Consider the following 22,537-nt stretch of genomic DNA (forward strand, 5'->3'; position numbering starts at 1 on the left):
GAGCGAGACATATGAGGAGGAATGGGGGGGCAGGAAGGAACAGCATCACTCTCACAAAGCAGCAGCTTTGGTTTTCTAATTGTTTTGTGCATGTGCCAGAAAGAATTTTGAAACCTAATACTCAGAGAAATGAATACAGTTTTTATCTTCATTTGTAACCAAACCCACCCATAAGCACAGCCTTAGAGTGTGATAAAAACACAGGCACAAGAATTTGCCTTTGGCTATGGAGGACAAAATCAGCTATCAGAATTTTTTCACTCAAGATCGGCTTACAGAAATTTGTATTTTGGAAGTGAAACCTCTACATTTATGAGTAGAAACTCAGATGTGCTAACAGGGACTGGAGAAGGAAGTGGTCAGAAACGTGACTGGCCAGACACAGCAGTCAGGACTGCTTTTGGAGCACGCTCTCCTCGAGACATCCCAAAGCAAACTGAAAGCTCTTTACCTCTTTTCTTTCTTTCAGGTTGGTTAACATGACGATAACAGCCGACTTCTGCTCCCATATCATCCTCCAGAAATCATTAACTGTTTCTTGCTTTGGTCCTGCAGGCAGAACACAGCTCTGCTCAAGAGGGGTGATGGAGACCAGCGAATCACAGTGTCAACAAACAGCCCCTGGCACTGGGTGCCCATGCAGACCTCTGTTTACTACAGAGTGCTCAGGTTTTGAATATAACACAGGTTTCTTTAAAAACAAAACAAAACAACCAAAAAAAAAATAAAACCAAAAAACCAAACAACACAAAAAAACCCAAAAACAAAATCCCAAACCACTTTCTTACACAGCCATACGTGCTCAAATCTACATTTCTTGCAGATATCGCCTCTCTTGAAATATTATTAACACTCTTTTAAGTGGACTGAGGCAGGAGCATCATTTAGGATTTCTACGTTGCAGCTCTCCCTGACACCAAGGTCCAGCATTACCTGTGACCACAATGAACCACTGCCTGAGAGCTCCTTGTCATGCTGGACAGGGCAGGAGTGTTTTTGAAGGGCAGGGGCAGCTATTGCTTTGTGCCTGGGACTGTGGTGACAAAGCTCCCCAAATCTGTGACTCAATACAGCACAAGAATTGATGTGAAAATGCAAATTTCTGTATCAGGATTGTTCAGAGAGAATGTATTATCAGGAGACATCAATTTGCAAGAGAAGCAAGGCGAGGGTGGAGGGAGTAAGGCGAGCCCTCTGCACTCCGAGCAGCATCTGCAGCTCTAAAGGCAGTGGGTTATACCTCATGCTCAGTTTAATTTCATTTCAACTGTAGCCTCTAAATCACACCTCACATTTGGCCACCATATGCAGCTGAAAAGAACCTTTAAACCAGGTCTAAAATTAAATATGTTCAGCCAAAAGATGTACAGACTGAAGAAATGAAAATAAATTACCTTGTGCTGCTATAAATTTATTCTTCTCTTTATAACCCTATGGAAATAAATATCATAGCAGTTAAAAGATGAAATGCCAACATATGCTAGCAGAAAAATACTTATTTAATTCACAGACAAAGTTTGCAGTTTGGCCAACAGCGGACAACTGACACCTTACATCTATATACGATGCATTAATGTAGTCTGAAGGTGGGACTCCATCGATTTGGGTCAAAATCACTCTGGAATGATCATCTAGAAGAAAACATATTGCAAACACATTTGCATGTTAATCAATCTGCAAAAGGAAGCAGGAGGCCAAGCTAAGCACACACTTCCCAAAACAGCTCTCTCCCATATTGTCCCTAGTTCTCACCAAGAAACTTTCTCCACAAACGTCTTGCTTTGCTCCCAACACCTGGAGGCCACCAGGACTGTAGCTCTACACTATGGAAGCCCAAACTTCTCCATATTTGCTTGCCCCAAACTAACCTGAGATCCTAAAATATCCCACTTGACAGTGTAATTCTCTACCCCACGAGAACTAAGGCTTCATAACGCTGCACCTGAAAAGCACTGCATGAAAACCTACCAGGAGAAGATCAATACTAGAGATATGCCACAAACCAGACAGGTTTCATACATACAACGTATAAAGAACATTTGGACCAAAGTAATTTTATTACTCGAGTATTTTCAGCAAATGAACACTGCTACAAGCCTGCTCAGTACCAGAGTTAACTGTCTGATTGAAAAGAAAAGGTAATGTCTTACATGGCAGGATGTTAGGGTATCTGTTTTTCTCCCTGTTTTCTTCCTTATTTGCCATTTCAAATGTTCCCTGCACATATCCAGGTGTTAACGACTGGGGGAAAAAAAAAAAAAAAGGATAGAAAAGTCAATGTGTTAGAAACCCCCTGACTCTTGACTGTACATGACTTAGAGAAAATCTGCATTTATACATGTTGCCTTGGACCTAACAGAATTAAACATATTTTACTCTTATTGGGAAAAAAAAAACAACAAAAAACCAAAAAAAGCCAAAAAAAACCCCTTTCATTACTCTGTAACAGGAAACTACGTCCTGCCAGATTTCACTACAGAAAATGAGTTCAGCAGTTTTGGAAAAATAAGTAATTTTTCCATCAGAGATCTCAGTTATTTAGAAAATTGTTACACTCTGAGCTGCTGCTTTAAGCTGCCATCTGCCGTGGTGATTCAGAGCGCCGTGACCCAGTCGCGTGGATGCGCCGCTCCGTCGAGCTTGGCTCCAACAGCCACTTTTAGCAATAACAGTTGGTTAAATAATATAAATAGGGTTTGATTGTTAATAGCTGTCTGCTAAGAACATTAAATATCAAACATCTTGCTGAGACCCACAGGTGAGGGCTCAACTCTGGCAGAAAGGGAAGAAGAAAAAAATAAATGGCAATTCTTTCGTGTTGAAAGTCGCTGTATGAGCACAAGTCATATTCTGCATGTAATCAGCAAGATCTAAGACTGCGGATAAATTTAGTCAGGCTTAAAAAAAAACCCCAGCCTTGCAGAGCAATCAAATGAAAGGAAGAAACGGAGAGGAAGAGGGTGAAGATGAAAACAAGGAGGTGCCCAAGGTGGAGCCCCTCCACCACCACAGCAGAAGCTGCTGAGATGCCACCACCGGGGCCAAGCCGCCGAGCCCAGGCTGCAGCGGAGCCCAGGGCAAGGGGAGAGTCAGAAAAGGCACCGTTCATCAGAGACATGGCACGAGGCTCCTGCCCTGTGCTTTCACCTGCCCCCTCACTGCAAATGGTGTAATGAAACTCTGTTCTTGTTTACGTTTCTTGCATTGAACTCCTAAAAAACCCCGTGTTGGCACGTTGGATCCCACCAAGGTAAAATCCCAGCAGTTTGGGAACGCGCAGCCACCTTCTCCCACCCTTCTTCTACCTCCCACTGCCCAGTCTGAATCACGTAGGGGAAAAAAAAAAAAAAAAGGGTAAAGTGACTGTACAGCTTAAAGCAGCTATCCCTGCTTGCCTGGCGGAGAGCAGCACTTGGGTTTCCCCCTCAAAAGCAACAGTCTGTGTTGTCAGGGTGATACAGGATAAAAGCGGCAGTTTGGGGAAGACTTCTCCACCACCACAGAGGAAACAGCAACGTGCGCTTGTGGGTTTGGTTGTTTGGGGTTTTTTGCTTTTTCTTTTTTTTATATCGCTTAAACTTGTCAATGTAAGTAAAAGAACAGAAAGTGAAGCTTAAAAAAAGGGTTGAAAACCAAAGCTGCTTTTAGCAACCTGCTTAATTCCTTATTTGAATGAACCCCATGGTTTTCCTAATTAAAATACAATTTATAAAACACAGAAGCTTAATTTCCGTTTTACATTAAAAGAAATAATTAGCACTTCAAAACACGATTTCTTTGAACTTCAAAAGTCAGGCAACAAATTCCCAATAAAGAGCAACAGAAGTTCAGCATCTTCATTTCAAAAACTCATGAAAAGTAATTATCTCTGGCACACCACTCCCCGTTCCCCGCTCCTTACTGCTGCAAGGCCCCGACCCTCCCTAGGTACCTCCCTGTGTCACACTGCATGGCCCAGAGCTGGACCTGCACCCCAGTGCAAGGCCACAGCCTGTTCCACTGCTCCCACCCATCCTCAGAGCGCAGGATGTGATTCATCGAGGACACGCTTCATCATGTCCTCTCCATCACCCCACGAATCACGAGGAGATAATGAGTCTTGGCGGCGTCGGGTCATCTGCTGCCACCGCTTCACAGGAATCTGCCATCTCATCTGCTCCCGCTTTGCAGGAATCCTAAAATCTCTCTGAAGCTCCGGAGGGGCTCGATCTACGCCAGCATCAGCTCTTTTTCTCCTTTTTTTAAACTGAATGAGCCACAGGGACATCTTAAGTCAAAATTAAAACTTCCAAAGCAAATTCATACAGGAAGGTTTTCAGACATTAATCTGAAAATCAAGGCAATAAGCTACCCATCACAAACTTCAAACATCCAGCTCATCTTGTATTATGGATGATAAATACATGTAAGGGCCTATACAGGCAGGAATACGCAGTTTTCAATTTTTTTCCCTCTTTTTTTTTTTTTTCCTGTGAAGAAAGAACACACTCTTCCTAGTGCCCTATGTTCACAAAGGAATCAAATCATAAAAAATGAAGCAACTGAGAGCAGAGGGAGCCTCTGCTGTCCTCAGCGTATAAGTACAATAAGTGCAACATACTTCTTAAGAGTAATTTAGGCTTTAAGGATAAAAACACAAGTATTGAAGAACACCACTAGGTACATAAATCTAAGAGAACTGTCCTCAAAAATCCTTTCCACTGACTGTGTGTCATCACCTATCAGCACTTGCTTTGTTTTACTTTTCACCAGAAAAAAACCCCATGGGACCAAACTTCTCTGCACATGCCTGGCCAGTGCTGCCTCACCCCACGCACCATTTTTGGCCTCAATCTGTTTCAGATTCACAGCGGAGCCCCTGGATCTGTGTTCCCAGGGATGCCTGGCCCTCTGACATGTTAGATCCAGCTGCGTGAAGCAAACACCACAGCGGGCAGAGACCCCCTGGTCCATCCCCATCAGCCCAGCATCCCCAGCCCAGGGCTGCAGTCAGGGTCCACCGCAGCTCAGCACCTCCCACCCAACAGCTTCTACACAGGGGAAAGCTTTGGACCCTTCCAAAACCTGCAGGACTTGGCAGCTACTGCTTCGAGGGGCAGATGCGGCTCTAACCTCAGCTGGTGGGAGGATGGAGCCGAGTTCAGGGCTTACACATGCTGGGGATGCTTTGGAGGAGAGGTCACCACACAGATGCCTGTGCTGAAGGTTCTGGATTTCTCAGCCCCTTTCCTTCCAGCGCTGCAGTGACAGGCTTCTGTTTGTCCGCTTTCCTGCTTTATGCTCCAGTATCAATCATGAGGATTTCTAACTGCCTTTCACCCTTTCAACCTCAGGCTTGAGCAAAACAGTCACATGTCCACTCAAGCAGCCACAGGAGATACAGTGGGAACAAAAAACCCCAACCAACACAAACCCACATAAAGCATCAAGCAGACTTCACGTACTGCCACCCCCCATCTCTGCTCAGACTGCTCGTTTGTGGGAACTGGACCCCAGTTTTCAGACTCAGCGCTTATGTGCAGACAGAAACTCACATGCTCACAGCACGGTGCAGAAAATGATCCAAGCAAAGCAGGTTTTAAAAATAAAAATAGATGGCTTGTTTTCGCTTCTAACTGGAGAACAAATTAATCAGGAGAGTCAAAATTCACAAGTGCACATCTTGTCAAATTAGTTTTCACATTCATTTTGTTGACTTTGATAAGTATCTCCACAATGCTCTCTCTCTGATAAGGGCAAGGAAATTATGTGTTTTAAATATATCATCAAACAAATTGCAGATATAAATATGATACCAATTAAGAAGGTAACTTAACAGACTGCGTAATCAATGCGTGCCTAGGCTTTAACAACTCCATATTTGACATTTAAGCTACTGCTCTGTGCAACTTGCTTCTGCTGTGAAGTGAAAAGAAATAATTAAAAGTATGGAAAAGGCCCCCAAACGCAGATGTGTGAGAGCAGACTCATTGCGCCACACTTCTCCATAGAAACTGGCCCTGCAGCAGCTCGCCACAGATCCCAGTGAAGACTCGTGAGTATGACCACATGCGACGGAAGCTTCGGTTTTGGGCAGAAAAGAAGATCTGCTTTCTGACCAAGGCAACACTTTAAAGAAAAACTTTTAAAGTTGAGATACTTCAAAGAAACGTACGTGCTGGGGCACAGGGCGCTGCAAATAGGGAAGCAAAGGGATGATAATAAAGAGCAAAAGGTCAAATTATGAAAAAAAAAAAAAAAGTCAAACCTCACTAGGGCAATATTAAAGGTCACGCTGTGTCTTCTCCTCTAAGTGCTTCTTCCTATAGAGGCGAAACACTCAAGACTCCCAAAAAAACCCGCCACCACCTTCAAGAAAATCAGTGCTAAGGAGATTTACATTCGATTTTCCTCTCCTCCAGCTTTCAGGCAAAACTAAAGAGCTTCTTTAAATGTTAGCAAGTGTCGCACAGTTTATATATTACCAGTTTGGCATCCCCGTATCATAACAGTCATTCACGTTGCAGATTTTGTCCGGATCAAGGCTTACCAAGTGTGACAAAGCGCGGATGGACAGCACCAGCACACTCACACGAGTGCTCAGGCTCTGAGACACCAGCATCATGCACCACTCTTACAAAAACTGTTCATACTTGCGGGTGTTTTGGTTTGCCCCCCACTTCTCGCCACGCAGCCATTCGCTCCAGCATGAGAGCTTACATTAAACTCCTCCCTGAAGAGCTTCCCTTCGTCTGCTGATCGCATCCGTATTTCCTCTTCAAGATTTTCTACTGGAATAGGGAAATACTTCTTTGGGCCCGAGGGAGACCTACTGAGCAGCATGACCCGTTGCTGTTCTGTCAGGACAAGGAAAGTACGTGTTACAGGCATGTCCAGAGCAACAGGTAACAAGCTATTACCAACTATAAATTAATTTTTGTGCTGGAAGATGCCAAAACATACTTCTCACACAAGACTTCCATCAGTGATAAAGCTGATTTGAATGAAATAAAAACCCCAAACCACAGGCTAAGTAGTTGCTTAAAGAACAACCACTGGTAAAATGAATGATTTCTGTATCGACACCAGATTAAAACGTGGCCAAGTTTTATGTAGAAAAGTAGGTTCCTTCTGCTGACAAAGAGCGGACCAGCCCAGAGCTGCTCTGCCACAGGGCTGGGGCTGCAGGGACAGCTCTTCCCGCCCACCACCAAAGGGATGCTGCCAGATTATTTCACTTGTGAAGGGGCAATAATAAAAAATATCTTTAACTTGACAGTCCACAGAAACTCTGCACCACGATGAGCCGTTGCTCTCAGCTGCCCCAGCCCAGCCCAGCCTGCCATGGCTCTGCAGCAGCACGGTTTGGGACGGGGATTGCTGTGGGCGCTTCCAGCCACCGGGACCTCGACTCGCATTGGGAAATAAAGCCCCAGGACCCCTTCACCTGCTGCCTTCCCCAGCATGACTGGCCACCTGGAAACCGAAACGTGTATCCCCATGGGCGGCTGGAAGAAGCGGAGGGATTAAACCCCCTGTTTGGTGAAGACAAGTTTTACTTACAAGCAGAGGCAAAGAGAAAGGCGGACCGCCTCCCTGCACGCCAGTAACGATGGGGCTACTTCCAGCAGCTGCACTGGCAAAGCAAAACTCCCTGCTTGCTGCACTACCCTCCATCTCCCGAGGGCACTACCCGTGGCAGGGATTGCCAAGCCGCGGGGCTCCTGTGCACAAGCACTGACCCAAGAGGAAGCTGAGGGGTATATTTAGAGGTTTGACTTTCTCTAACAACTGCCACTGTGTTTGTTAACCCCCTCTTCAGTTCACACGTAGCAATGTGGAACTGGCACAAAGCACACACGTCCTTCTTTTTATCATTAAGTGTTTCTCTTTGTTATGGCTAAAATAATTTGTAAGCAAGAAACAAAGAGCCCCTCCATATTTGCTAGGTTGGAACCGAGCCCCACAGAGTAGCCCACCTGAAGGGTTCCCTGCTAACAGAAATAAACCCAGCATGCTGAGAAAGCCAGGGCAACACATTTTAACTCCTGCGCGTGTTTTATTTTAGTGCCACCGGCTTACATTACTGCTCTATCTTATCCCCTTACTTTATTCTCTTTATGTTCAGGAACCAGCCAGTAATTTCACAGAGTTAAGGATCTCTTTTCCCCCTTTTAAGAAGAAATACTACAATTCTTTCTCTAAATACAAACATCACAGTGCTAGACACCTGGATCTCAGCTGGCATCCTAATAAAACATATACAAAGAGCACGACAAACATTTACAAAGAAGCATTTTCTGTATCACAACTTGAAGTGAAAATTATTTAAAACTAACAACTGAAAGTTAAGATTATATATATATACATACTTAAATATGGACGTCTGGTTGTTCTTTTTTTACACTATTTTCTCTTTAACAGCAATCCTATCACTTATAAACAAAAAGCAAACGTAACAGTAACTGAATTCCTAATCAGCAAACAAGTGTGTACATACACAAACAAAACTCACAAACAAAATTCAGACTGAGAAGGAAAGCAAATCTGCCCATACCTTGCTCTTCTAAGATCCCATTTGGCATCTTTTTGTCCCCAGAGTTCACAACAGCTTTCCTATGCCTTCTGAACCTGAAATACACGCAGCACATGAATCTGAGGAACTATGTTGAAAGGTAACAACCATGTTCCCAAATCAGTCTTTACCAACCATGTAATTCTGGAGAAACTCTTTCTGTTCATCTTCACGGTGAAGAGAGCCACCACCGCCACAGCACCCTCCACTACGCTGTGACGGAGTCTCCCGCCTCACCATAAGTACGCATTTCATTTCCTTGTTAGATCATATCGAAACAAAACTGAGCTAGTTCTGCATACAGAGCTCCACACAGACCTACCTGAAAAAATAGCCAGCCAACAGAATGAAAATGATGAAGACCAGGAGCAGAATCAGCATCGAAGTCAGTAGGTCCTTGTGTAAATTGTTCTCCTCTGTAGAGTCTACGTGGATTGAACACAACAAACGTGAAACATTACAGACACGGATTGTCTAATCTGCTATAGAAACTCTGCTTGGTGTATCAAAACTCTGTGGTTCTCCACAATAATCTCCTCGTACTTACTAAAAGCATCACAAATTACTAAATACATGCAAAGCTGAAACTGGAAGTTCAGTTGTTTTCTTTTTCTTTCCCCCTGCCCCCTTCAAAAGCAGAACCATGTTAGCTGCTACTGAGCGTATCAAGGATGCTTTTTGGAATGACTGATTCAGCAACGAATTTACTTGTAGTTAGAGCAGGTTTAGTGGGTACAAGGTAGTAAGCTAAATTCAAAGCCCATTCCAAAGGTCTGCCACAGCACCCTTATGCGCGTCCGCTGTTTCTCAGCTAGCGGGCATGACCCAGGAATGGCCCCCTCTGCCCTCGGCACGGATTTGGTGACCCCAGAGGTACAGTGTGTTTCACACACATCTCACTGAGCAGGCACAAACACTGCTGCTGGCTGCACCACCCTGCAAAGCACGCGCTGAGCATGATGGAGGGGGAAGCCAGGAGGGGACTGCGCAAATCGCAGTGTCTTCTACGGCTTATATTACATGTTGTCTTATATATATGTATGTTACATTATTTATAAGATGCTATAGAATATATTATATATAAGAAAAAGTAGGAAAGAGAAGCCTTAACAAATCACAATGGAGATTAAAAAATACTTCTTTGTTATATCTAGCATAAATTGCGAGTCTCATTCTTCTGTTAATAGTGGTTTTATGTATGTGAAACTTTACATTTGTTCAATATATACCACATTAAAATCATTAAAAACCCACCATGGTTCATTTAAGAAAGCAACACTCTCAGCCTTACCCTTCAGCAAGCAAAACAAAACCGTGCTACCTGTTTTTCTTTCCAACTGGACAAGTAACTCCAAGTCAGTGTAACAGCAGTGGTGGAGACCTTGCGGAGTGGGAAGGATGAGGCCTCCACACCTGGCGCCACAGCACAGGGAAGAGATTGATCTTCCCCCAGTTACAGCCAAGGGAGCCCCCATGGCAGCAGCCCATGCTTAGGGCATCTGCCTGGATGGTTCCCTGGGGGTCTGGACCCCCAGTTTCTCCATCATTACACCAGCCTTCCTCAGCCTCCCTCATCTGCACTGTTCATAAATCTTAGCAACGTACACAATTCCGAAATTAAGACAATTTTTGTTGCTGGTGGTGTGGTGGTTTTTTTTTTTCTTTTCTTTTTAAAATAGATTTACACACTTTTAATGAGTTCTTCACCATTCCTACAGCGGTTTCCGAGAACTGCAGCAGTGACTCTGCTAACACCTCTTGCATTCTCACCTCCCTAAACTCTGTGTTTACTTGCAGCAAAGGCTTTTTGAAGAGATCTTGCCACAAGCCTCGACATAAAATATCATGAAAGCATAACAGTACAGTAAATATATAGGAGTATATAATGCCTGCAATATTACAGAAAAGAGCTCTATGCATAAATTGACTGTCCAAAACTGATTGCTGCGAAACCATCTGAGTGTTGATTTGTATCTTGTGAGCAGCTGGAAACTGTCTGGATGCTCAAACAGGGTATTAGGGCACAGAAAATCTTCCTTCAGAGGCACAGGTGCACCAGGGGCATACAAGGAAAGAAGGGATCTCAAGTCAACATAATAGTACAAAGGAAGGGAAGGCCATAAAATGTATGAAACTTGACATTTAAGTGGTATGTAAAAGTGACAGGCATGATGAAGCTGTAATCAGAAACCACCACTTGACACGTTTACAGAAGAATCTCTCTTGGAAGGAGTGTCCGGGTGAACGCGCAGCACCAGAACAGCTTAGCAATGTTGGTGTGGTGCTTAACAATCCTGTGCTCAGCGTAGAAACCAAGGTCTGACAAAGAAACAAAGAGAAAAAAATAAAAATCTACTTTTGCCCCTCAGAGGCAAAAATGAGCCACTTCAGAAGCTTAGAAATTTCAGAATCTGTATCTCTGCATCCTCCAGGATTTAGGGGGTTTGTGTTAGTTCTCATCATTGGCTGTGTCAAGACCTGTGACACAAAGGGGGAAAAACAAGTTTTGAGTCACGAGGGATTTAAAATTTCCTTCAAAAATCACCCGTCTCTTCCTTTCAGAAGAACTGATGTACTTCACACCATGTTTTTGTGGTGTCTTTGGAAAACTGGTTTCCAGACAAACACAGAACGCCTCAATCCAACCCAGAAGGGAAGTTCAACCTCCTGTCAGACTACTGTCTATATTTCTTTCGTTAAGGACACAGCACCCCTGCAATGACTGATGCAATTCTCTGCATCAGGATCTCACCTCTCCTCCTACCATTTCACAAGGAATTTAGGTCAAAACCCACAGAGTCCCTTCTTGCTTGTACATGGGCACGTCTATTTTCAAAGCCTTGCAGTGGCATATCGATGGCTTCATCTCTGCAGAGCCTGTGTGTAAGGCACGGTGTGGTTTTAAAATGTTCCAGTTATTGCATATCTTTTCTTCATTATCTGCATCAATATTTTTTTTAAATGCAGCCCAAAAATTGTGAGAAAGTTACAACCAGGCTTAGGCCATTGTAGACTCAGAGGCTGCAAGATCTTTGGCCAACACAACTTTTCTATGTATTAAGTGGGATCTTGATGGGAGCCTAAAGGACAGACCTAATTTTTTTTTTCAATCGGTGTGGCTTCAAAAATTGGCAACCGAAACATCTGAGGAAAGGCACACAGAAGAGGCAGATGCCCTCTACAGCAGATCTCTACTGCAGCCACCGCCAGGGAAAATTTTCCTCTGCTCCAGCACGAAGAGAGCTGCCGTCCAAAAGCACAGGGCTTTCTGTTTGTGGCCACACAAAAAAGATCATCCTGAGGGTGGTTTTTTTAAGACATACAATGAAATAGTGACTTTCATGTTGACAAGAGGAGGATTATCACCAGGAGGATGGTGGCAACCCCTCGTGCTTCCCCTGATACCCACCAAGGCTGACTCACAGGTTCTTCCCAGCTCCATTCCCGGTGCTGCTGGCCCAGCCATCTGAATGGCTCTTCCTGGAAACGTATCACGATTTCCTTCAGGGTTATGATGTTCCCATTTTCCGTATGTGTCAAAACCAGAACCACCCACAAGAAAAAAAGGGAACTACCAGCAGTGCAGGCACATCAGTAACTGCCTCGCAATCCTCCCTCCACACTCTCCCAAACACTGAATTTCTTCATCCCTGGATGGGTTCCTTTGCAAGTAGGGCCTGAACAGTAAAATAGCCCATAAATAAAAATGTGATTAAACCACTTTTTTCCTCCCTTCACAAAAACAAGCTGACAAGGCAAGGTGCATGGTTTGCCCTAGACAGCAAGTCAGGTGCCTGAAATTATCTTGGTGACTGATAAAAACCAGAACAGATATCGTTTATCCGAGCACAGGAGAAATCCCACAACAACAGGCTTTAATTATTCACAAGTCTGAACTTCTTTTCAAAGAACAGATAAGTTAATCCTCTACCTCTCCAAAACTAAAACTAAACTGCTCTCACCCATTACTTGGGTTAGATGTCAAGTGGTTTTCTTTCTGGGTGCATGCTTCATCTCTGCTGTGCCTTCAACAGACACATAAACGTCCTTTGAACAGTGCTCAACCTCCCACCACAGGGGCTTTTGGGCTTTTTGCACCTCTGTTTTGGGTCAAAACTGTTGTTTCAGACATCCAACCCTGCAACGGACCCTGACCTCCTCTGACATCTATTTCACACGAAGAGTGTCTGTCACAATGTCTTGACACAGACATCTGTCCCATGGCAAACCCACTGCACACAATCTTAAATAGTGCCACATTATAAAATACAGGATTATTAATAAAATTTTGGTCAAATTATAATAGAGGTGTTTTGTCACCTGCAGGCACAAAACCCGATGCTTCCCAGTTTACCACAATGTTGGTACTTGCATATAACATCTACCAAAGTAAACACATCCCCAACATGCGGGATACAGGAGCTCTTAGACATGTCGCTGCTGAAGAGCTCAGTCCAGCTTGCATCAGCTTCTGCAGCCAGCTTGCCTGGTGGCCCTGCAAGACCTCCCACGCTGATTTAGGGGATACTTCAGACTGGATAATCTATCATGCATGAGAGTGCTGAGTATCTTCCATATTGCTCCTTCACCGGTTCACGTGTCAAAGCGCAACAAAGCATCTTTAGTTTTTATTGTAGTCTTTCAATGCTCCTCACATGCCCCACAGAGCAGGTAACTCTCAAAATTCACTGAGAACAACTGCACAGAGCAGCAGAGCTCACCAAAGCACGCACAGCCCCGAGACAGAAACCCTTTTGTGGACCACCTTGCTGGGGCACGGGGATGCTACTCACAGCACAGACGCGCGTCTGGCACAGGCTGTCCTCATGTCACCGTTCAGACTCATGCAGAGGTGAATACACACTCAAGTGACATATTTCGGGTGGTCCTTAGTACTTTTTGTGCACAGAGGCATATTTTAAACATCTGGATTGGGTGAGGAGCAGAGCTTTTACATTAGATTTTATTGCTTTAAAAACTTCTGGTGATTACCTTCATTTCGCTGAACTTTCTGTTCAGATTTAGCAGTGATTGATTTATTATAATTAAGCCTCTTGCATATCAGTATGTGCTTTCTATATGCTGAAAACCTATAAACTTTCATAAACTGAAAAGTTTACTCAGAAGTTGTGGGTGCCCCATCCCTGGCAGTGCTCAAGGCCAGGCTGGATGGGGCTGGGAGCAGCCTGGGCTGAGGGGAGGGGGCCCTGCCCGGGGCACGGGGTGGGACTGGGTGGGCTTTGAGGTCCCTTCCAGCCCAAAGCAGCCCATGATTCTCTGATTATAAAAGGAGAACTCTCCTCCTTTCTCAGTTTTCATCTATCCACCCTGTCTCCTTGAGGTCTGGCTGAACTTGTGCTGTGATGACTGGGCAACAGAAATCCTGGTTGGCACGGGTGGCCATCATGCAGACCGAGCCCCCTCATGCAGTTCTTGGGAAAGAAAACCCCAGCCCTGCAGAGAATTGCTGTTCCTCGCCGTGCTTCGACTGCGGAGAACAAGCAGATATGCAGCTGATAACCAGGAGATAGGTTTGATATGTATGAAAAACAAACCCAATCAAAAAAAAATAATAAAGACAAGGGGAAAAGACAGGTAGGGAAGACAAACCAGTATCCACAGCCAGCAGTATCCACACAGCAGCAGGCAAGCAGCAGCAAATGCAAGACCCGTGCCTGCATTTGCCACCCTGGAGCCGCCTGCCGCAGAGCACAGCCCCGCCTGCCACCACAGCCAGGAACCGCGGAGCAGGTGGGGTTGGAAGGAACCTTCATCCAGGCCAACCCCCAGCCCAAACCCACTTATTTCTGAAGTTCTGCTTTTCAAACTAATTCCTGAAATTGACACTCTGCCGACAAAGCATCCCTTTGGCCTTTAAATACGAAGTAAAATGAGCCAGACTCCTGCTTCAAAACTCATTTTTCTGCGGACGCCTCATTTTCTCCAGGAAAGCACCACCACGAGTCTAGCGTGAAAGCCCCCCCCTCTGGGTCGCGCCCTGGCTATCGTACAGCAAGGTTTCATTCTTTCTATACATTGCTTCAGTTATAAATTCATTACCGCTGCATGTTAATACATTGTTACCAGAAAGAAATTGTAAATATAGGTATGAAACCCATGAAATATTCATGGAGTAAACACTAAAGGAAATTAAACATTTGAAAAGGACTTAAAAGCTTTACTACTACGACTCCCAGGCTGCTTTCACATTTAAACTATGTAACAAGTAAAAATACAAGAGGCAGTAAAAGAAGCCTGACTATGATTAATACCGAAGAAATAATTAATATTTGAGTAACCAGGAACTACACTGACAGTATCATGTACAAACAGTCTGTCACACATATTTGATAGCATAAAGTTTTATCTACTTGAAATATACATTTCTTTATGAAAATCCAAATAAATAAATACTGGTTTATATTTATTTAATACAGTTGGATACTTTGAGTAAATGGCTGTCCAATTTCTCCAGTAAACAGCAGTGCAATAAACTCAGAATATTCTGATTTTATGAAAGCGAATTTTCATGGTAGCGATTTCACGGTACTCTTATAGGAAGTAAAACGGCATTAGTACTGAAAAATTGAGCCACACACACCAGGTATCCAGGTTTCAAATAAGAATAAAAGCAGCATTTTAAATTTTAAAACATTTGTTGAATTAAGCTAAAATGATAACATGCAACAAATTACAGCTATTCCTTTCAGAATCAGAAGCATCTTATCTTTTTGTATCATTCATCAAATTAGCATGCAAAAGGAAAGCTGGATTTCTTTTTAGTATCCTTCAGTTCTTTCCATATTCTTTTAAACAGAGTTTTCTTGACACTTCAATCAAAAAAAAATAAAATATTTCTTTTGTATTAGTTCAATGGCTACCAAATGAATAACACAATCCTGTTATATTGGAACAGCAATATACATGTGCGTGTACTTATCTACCAGACAAAATTCTTCTTCGCTTCTCACTGCAAAACAATTAAGGCTTTGATATTTAGGAAAAAACAATTAAGTCGTACTAATCATTTCTGAATCTAATCATATCACTGGAACAAAATTTTAATTAAAACACAGATGATAAGATAATTCTTATCCATATTTTCATACTTAAATTCAATATGATTTTGAATTAAGCTTTGACAATAAACTGCACCTGTGGAAAAACTCCCTTTTGACTAATTTTATTAAAATTCTGGGAAGTGATACAAATGATAGGTTACTTCCCTTTCCCAATTCCTATATTCTCACATATTCAGACCAATATTAGTAACTTGTTCTTCTACTGCTCCAGGTGTCAGAGAAGAAGTAGGGCACTGACAACTACTCAACAATATTTCGCAGAGGCATTTATTAGTAATTTTACACTTAGCTAAATTTTTATTTATACTAGCGATTTATTTATGTGGAAACCCCTAAGCAAAACAGCACTAAGACTGTCACTGCTAACGGCAGAGCCCCTTGCTCCCCTAACCCTCCGCTTCCCTGGTGGAGGTCTGCTGCTGCCCAGGCACAGCCGGGATCAGCGCCCCTCCACTGTGCTCCAGCCACACATCTCGGTGAAAGCAAACCCCTTACAGCTAACTTACTACAACTAAGGACCAGAACATTCAAAATGGCCATCAGCTATGCCTGGCACATCATTCTCACTCGGCTCTCCTTCCATACAGGTGTAAAGCTCACAGGCAGATTAAGAACAAACCAACCAACCAACAGACTCACCCACAAGAACACCCTCCTGTAAAGACTGGGTGTCAACAGCAGTCACCTGAAAGCTTATCAAGATTGCACCACACTGATTATATGGAACATCATCAGCTTTATTTCCCTTCAATCAAGTCCACAGAGCAGCTATCCCTTTGGAAATCCCCCTCTGAGGCGAGCACAGTGTCACGCACTGCCAGCACTTACACAGCGGACCACTGCCTGGCAAACGCTGCTCACCAGCATGGGGGGTCTGAAGATAGCTGCCTAGGTTTACGAAGGACAAGGTGCAAGTAAAATACACCATCCCATTACAGGACATAATAGCAGAGTCAGTATCTTAATTAAAAAAACCCCAACAAACCCTTATTTGACTTGAACAAGCCCCTCTCCAGGACTGTAAGGTGTTAGGATGTAGTTGTAGGAGAACTTGAAGCAAGCGGAAGAAATTCTGAAAACAGAAATGAGGATGAATAAAAGATGCTGTGGTGGACCAGTGGGTAGAAGATTGCTCTCAGGTCTTTGAAAAAGGCTTTTTTATTTTTCACCTGACCTAATCTTATGCAGAACACCTGCACTATTATCCTTCCCCTCAAGTCTTGCCTTAGACAGCTTGTATCGTTAGGAAACAGCAAGCATATAAAGGCCATCGTTCCTCATGTTGTTTAAGTATGTTCATCCTGTTATCTAACAGATAATATTTTTTTTCATATTATCCGTGTCCAGGTCCCATTATGTTAAGAGATCCACACTGACAGCTCCTGGGGCACGGAGAGCTTGCAGCCCAGGCAGGAGACGACATTCTGAGCTTCTCCACCTTTCCCAACGCTATCCTGTGATTTCCCGTACGTGGGAAACTGGAAGTAAAGTGTAGAGCACCAGCCATATGGAGGTCAAATACAGAGTCATCTGGCAAGATTACAAGCACATCAGTGGGGTCAAAGTCACGGAAACATATCCATATAGCACCAGGGGGACCTCACAAAAGTCCCTTTTTTCCACACCCACTCCCATCCCTGCAAATTAAGTGATGTCCTTACTTGTTGTTGTTGGTGGTTTTGGCAATTCAGTTCCATTGGGTGGTAAAGCTTGCACAAACAGAAAGCTAGCACAGAGCAGCGGGAGCGAGCAGGAATGTTCCATCCTGGACCTAAAAGAAAATGAAAGCAAAAGATAAATTTTTCAGGTCAGGTTACTATTGCATTTTTTCCTCACGTCATAACAAAGCTAAAATAAAAAGCAAGGTTTACTTTGTACTTGTATACAATGTTATACATATATATATGTAAGTATACAGTGCTATACTTACAAGCATAAAACTTGTTTTATCCTCTCCCATTGCCTCATCACTTAACCTTTGGTTTTGATGCAGAAGGAAAAGCAAAATAGCAGTTCTGCACACTACGAATTCATTGAAAAAGTTTTAAATCCAAGAACGGGAAGATAACACTCAGCCATCGTTCAAAGACAACAGAAATCAGGCCAGAAAAGCTACCCTACATCAGCAGAACACAGCAGCTGAGGGCACGGAAGCAAGGAGCCTGGAAGTCATTTCCATAGGTAAGAAGAAAACTGAAGTACCAGCAGCTGCAATCTTAAGAATAAATGCAAATCTTCATAGTAAATGCAAAAATCACCTATTTTTAGCGGTTCCTGCCAGAATTGCATGTGTTAGGCCTTCTGTAACGTGGAGCAGCGTGGGCTGCAGGGAGGGGACACTGCCCCGACGCCCAGCGTGGCCAGGCCCTGCCCGAAGGCTCTGGGTGACATTCCTCTGCTGGACCAATACTCCCCCCTTTTGTGTCACTGACGCCCTATTCTGGCATCGCAGATGCCTGGAGACCAAAACAAAGAGGAAAAGCTTGTAGCACCAAGCCGACCGGTCAAGAACCATAAAGTTTAAAGTACCTGCAACAAGAGCTTTTCAGAGTTTCCTTATCCCACCTTGATTTCCTATAGACATATATATGATGCTTCATAGACACGTTCTTCTGGAGAACGTGTGCCACAGCTGCGACTGTGAGCTATAAAGCATTTCACCAAAGCCTTACCAAACACAGAGTCTTTCAGGTTTCGTGAGACGAGACAGAAAATAATTTCCAGTGTAGAGAAGGTCAGAGAAAACATGCCATGAGGATGTGCTGCTGCTGCTTTGAAGACTATAAGGAAATTAATAGTGGTAGATAAATGAGCTGGTCTAGAAATACTCTAGCTCCTATAAACCGAGGTTCATGTGGAAAAAATGTATGTTGTTATTAATTTACTGTACATTCATCCAGTCCCTAATGAACGTATTATTTATAAGAGGCTGCCATCGCAGCCATTAGCCACTCTTGTGTGATTTAAATGTATTTTCTTTGGCATAACACACAAACTTAACTTTCTGTATTTTGCAAATGGCAGAACACATCCAGATGGTGGCTCTACAGCCACGGCTAAAACTGTAACCAGTACAATACTGCACAACAAAGCTCCCTGATGTTTCAGTATGACATACGTATTATTACAATTTCCACAGGATATTATAGAGTACCGTCTGACAACAGGCAAAAATATCCAGGAACTTGGAAGTCATAAGAATAACCATTAGAAAATCCTTCCTTTCAATGTAAAACGGGATAATCCTCCAGAAATAATCTCTAGATAAGCTTGAATGTATAAAAAACTTACGTAACAACAACTTTCACACCACCTTTTCATTACTTTCTGTGAGTTACTCGGAAGTGAACCTTATTCCCAGCCTCTGCGCTACACCTAGGACTAAATTCAAACTCAGCACACACCTGGTATTCTTTATTAGAAAAAAAAAAAAAAAAAAAAAAGAAAAAAGAAACAGACCAAAAAATGAATTCTCTCGGGCTTGGAAGGGATGTCAGCAGGGGGCTCCGGAGCCTGCGCTGCTCGGGGAGCACACAGACCCTCCGAGGAAGGGCACCAAGTAACCTCCTCTGATATTACAGTTCGTTATTTGTTTCCTTTTCCACTGCTCTTGAAGCCCTTCTGCCTGCTGAAAGCGCTCCAGAGCACAGGCAGATTAGCAAGGTAACCCCTTACAGCAGGGATTGCAGGATGTTTTCTGTCCATTGCCTCTATTTTTCTTTTTTTTTTTTTTTCTGTTGTTTCAGTTTGCTGTTTCAAATTCTTCCAAGTGTTATGTGAATACAGGGGTAAGGAAAAAAAAAAACCTAAACATGAAAGGAAAAAGGCAAAACATTTTTTGAGGAAAAAAAAATAGAAACTTTTTTTTTTCTCCACACGGGAGCACACACTTTTTTTATTCTTGCTTCCCTTCTTAGTGTTGAAGCTCAAAGGACCTAGCTGAATATCTTCTCTAACATGAGTGGAGAATAATAAAATGTATTATTAGCATCAAACTTTATTTTTTTTAAATGTGTGTGTGTGTCCCAGCCCAGCTTCCACCTGACAGATTTACTCATTCAGTTTCTGGGGTTTTTTTCATTACTGTTTATAATTCAAGCAGACTAGATGTCTTAGACTAACACACTCAGTCAACAGCCAGGTTAACCATGAACTAGCCATTCTTGGGATTAGATTAAGTGTAAGAGCTTGCTACAAACTGTATTTACATTGCCTACACTTTCTGTAGCATTATATACAACCTTCCAGAATGTAACAAATTATAATATATGCTGGAAACTGAAAACACGCAGCAGCAGTTTATGTAAACTGTAGGGAGGGGAAAGGAAGGAGGAGGATTTGGAAATCTGGAATAAAGCCAGAATAAAAGTGGAATCGATAGGGAAACGGCTGGCAGGACCGAGGCGCTGAATGCTGTGCTTGGACTGTGCTGCCTTACACCCTCAGCACAGGCTGGCTACATCCACTGCCCTCCGGTCACCAGTGCCAGCGGTTACGGCAGCTCATTTGTGATGGGTTCCACAGTGCAGCACAGCGCCGGCTGGCTCCCTTTGAAAATACATCCAGCTCTTTGCTTTCTTTAAAAAAAAAACAACAAACAAACAACAACCAAACAAACCACAACACACAAAAACAAAGAAACCTAAAGTTGCTGGCAGGCTTCCAAAACACTGGAAGGTGTAAGGAACATCAATGTTTCTCCCAAAATTACTGTTAGGAGGGTTTTACAGATACAAATACCATGCCAGACTCTTGTATCTGTCCTTTCGAATGTGATGAAGTATAACCTCAGATCTGATGCCCCACAATTTATCAGAAATAAACACGTCTACAAAGGTGATGCAAATTCTAAGATCTCATTTTTGTCCAAAGCACTTTGCATTTCTGCTTGCCAAAGAAAGAAGGGTTAAAACTTAAACTAAATTTAGGTGCTGCAGCATGGAGGCAAACGCAAGAGACTGCGCTTTACGCAGCCAAGCACTGCATACAGCCAAGTAGTAGGTACTCCTCTTCAGACTGAGGTGGATAGGGAGGTGAGCAAGTTGTAATAACATAAAAACACTAAAGCTTTACTGCATATGTATATTTATGTACTTCTCATATGGGACCGCAGTGATAAAATCTTTTGTACCACCACCACCCCCAACACCGGCATAGATACAGCAGCTTTTTCCATCCTCAAGAAGGTATATCATGATACAGCCTGTTAAAAAAAACACAAACCAAACCCACAAAAAAACCCCACACCACACACCAAAACAACCCTCCAGAGAGAGCTCTCTGCTCTCCCGAAAAGCACTCCTGAACAAGAACCGACAACTGTATACTGCAAATCAAGCCCCATATTGATAAAATCGGAAAGGAAAAGATCCAGGCAGAGACATTCACTGCCCTTATCACAACTTGGCTGTAAGGTATCAGCTGCCCTGCCTGAAAAAAGAAATAGGAACTGCTTTTGTAACCGTATGAGGATACAAGGCATTTTTATCTACTTATATTCTACTACCTCCAGCCTTTATTTCCTGGATATGCATGGGTAAGCGGCTCAGGCGCTTAAGCTTTAACTCCATGGACTAATATTTTTTTGTAGTGAAGGATTCTTAGCTAGTTCTGATTATCTGAAGCTTTAAAATGTTGCCAGAGATTCCCGTTATAATCACAGTTTTAAAGTCTTCACCGTTACAGAGAAATGCTTCCGTGTCCAGCAGAGAACTTGACACCAACAAAAAAAAGACCCAACAAACACCCAGAAAACCACCACATTACTGTAAAATCACGCAGCTAACTGAAATCCTGCCAAGGAGGCAGAGCAACAGATACCTAAATGCAATCCAGTAAGGATGGGCTCAGAAATCAGGGCACCACGCGAAGCCCCTGTACAGCTCTTCCCAGCGTGGGGATCCCTGCCACCGCTCCTTGCACAGCTCAAGGGGGTGCCACGGGGGATCCCAGCTCCCCAAAACGTAAGAAAACAGCATTATTTTCAGGGATTACCGTATTACTACACATGCTTAATTTCTATTTTGGCCACAGAACTGAATCCTCCTCTGACTGGACAGCTCAAGAATAAAACCTGGATTTTTAGAAAATACACTAATCTCTTTTCTTTTTTTTTTTTTTTTTTTTTATTTTTCTTCCCCACCCCACCCCCACCCCCACCCCACCCCCCCCGTCATGCTTTATGGCACTGCTACAGCTGTGTGACTTTTTTCAAGGGGTCTGATGCACCAACTACTTCAGAGCGGGTTAAAGGGGTAGCCATTCCCTGCATCCTCCTAAATCAGGAATAAACCCATGAGACATCTCATCTAACACAGAAGATGGTTGTGTTTTGGATTTTCCCCCCAGGCTTTAATATCAAGCAGCTCAGGTCGTGCCCCAGATTTTTAGTGCTAAAAATATCATATTCCAAAGCATAAGCACCATCAATTCAAATAATATAATTAAAAATGAGAGACATGAAAACACTGTCACGGCAGGCTGACAAATGTGTTGGCACCTGGGATGTTTGCCACACTAACAGCAAGTGTCAACCCAAAAAACGGATAGCTTAAAAAGAAAAAAATAACAAACTCACTCTGAAAAGGGAAGGGGGGGAAAGCCACCCTCTCTCCTTGCCCTGCTTTTTCTCCTTTTGCTCTTCCTGCTTTTCACCCACAAACGCAGTAGGTCTTAAGTCCTAAGCCCCAGTGTCTGTTTTCTCCAGCTGGCTGGAGGGTTCCCTCCCTACCTGGAGCTGGGAAGCCGACACTGCGGCATCGCCGGGACCGGGAGCAGCTCTCATCTCCAGCCAGGCCGACTGCGGCTGCTTTCTCCTTCCCGAAGCTCTGGCATCCCCACTGCACCTCTGCTGTGCCACCGCGGCACGCCAGGCAGCTCCCAGTTACAGCTCAACTGGACT

The 22,537-nt window shown here is 43.5% G+C and overlaps 1 protein-coding gene across 4 annotated transcripts in view; it reads right to left on the reverse strand.

The window, feature by feature from the left end:
* PTPRE (protein tyrosine phosphatase receptor type E) overlaps nt 1-22,537 on the reverse strand; it is a 108,969-nt gene that overhangs the window by 23,752 nt on the left and 62,680 nt on the right. For 3 of the 4 annotated variants that reach the window (XM_037399851.1, XM_037399853.1, XM_037399854.1), the window contains exons 2-9: nt 17,298-17,407; nt 8,877-8,979; nt 8,537-8,610; nt 6,700-6,836; nt 2,151-2,241; nt 1,555-1,631; nt 1,395-1,431; nt 452-549 (exon numbers count right to left, since the gene is read on the reverse strand). In XM_037399851.1, coding sequence (XP_037255748.1) covers nt 452-549; nt 1,395-1,431; nt 1,555-1,631; nt 2,151-2,241; nt 6,700-6,836; nt 8,537-8,610; nt 8,877-8,979; nt 17,298-17,400 — 720 coding nt within the window. In that variant the 5' untranslated portion in view covers nt 17,401-17,407. Of the gene's footprint in view, nt 1-451; nt 550-1,394; nt 1,432-1,554; nt 1,632-2,150; nt 2,242-6,699; nt 6,837-8,536; nt 8,611-8,689; nt 8,771-8,876; nt 8,980-17,297; nt 17,408-22,537 lie in introns of those variants that run through there. The other variant, XM_037399855.1, reaches the window with a different exon arrangement.

Source organism: Falco rusticolus, chromosome 9, assembly GCF_015220075.1.
Source record: "Falco rusticolus isolate bFalRus1 chromosome 9, bFalRus1.pri, whole genome shotgun sequence".
NCBI classification, from domain to species: domain Eukaryota; kingdom Metazoa; phylum Chordata; class Aves; order Falconiformes; family Falconidae; genus Falco; species Falco rusticolus.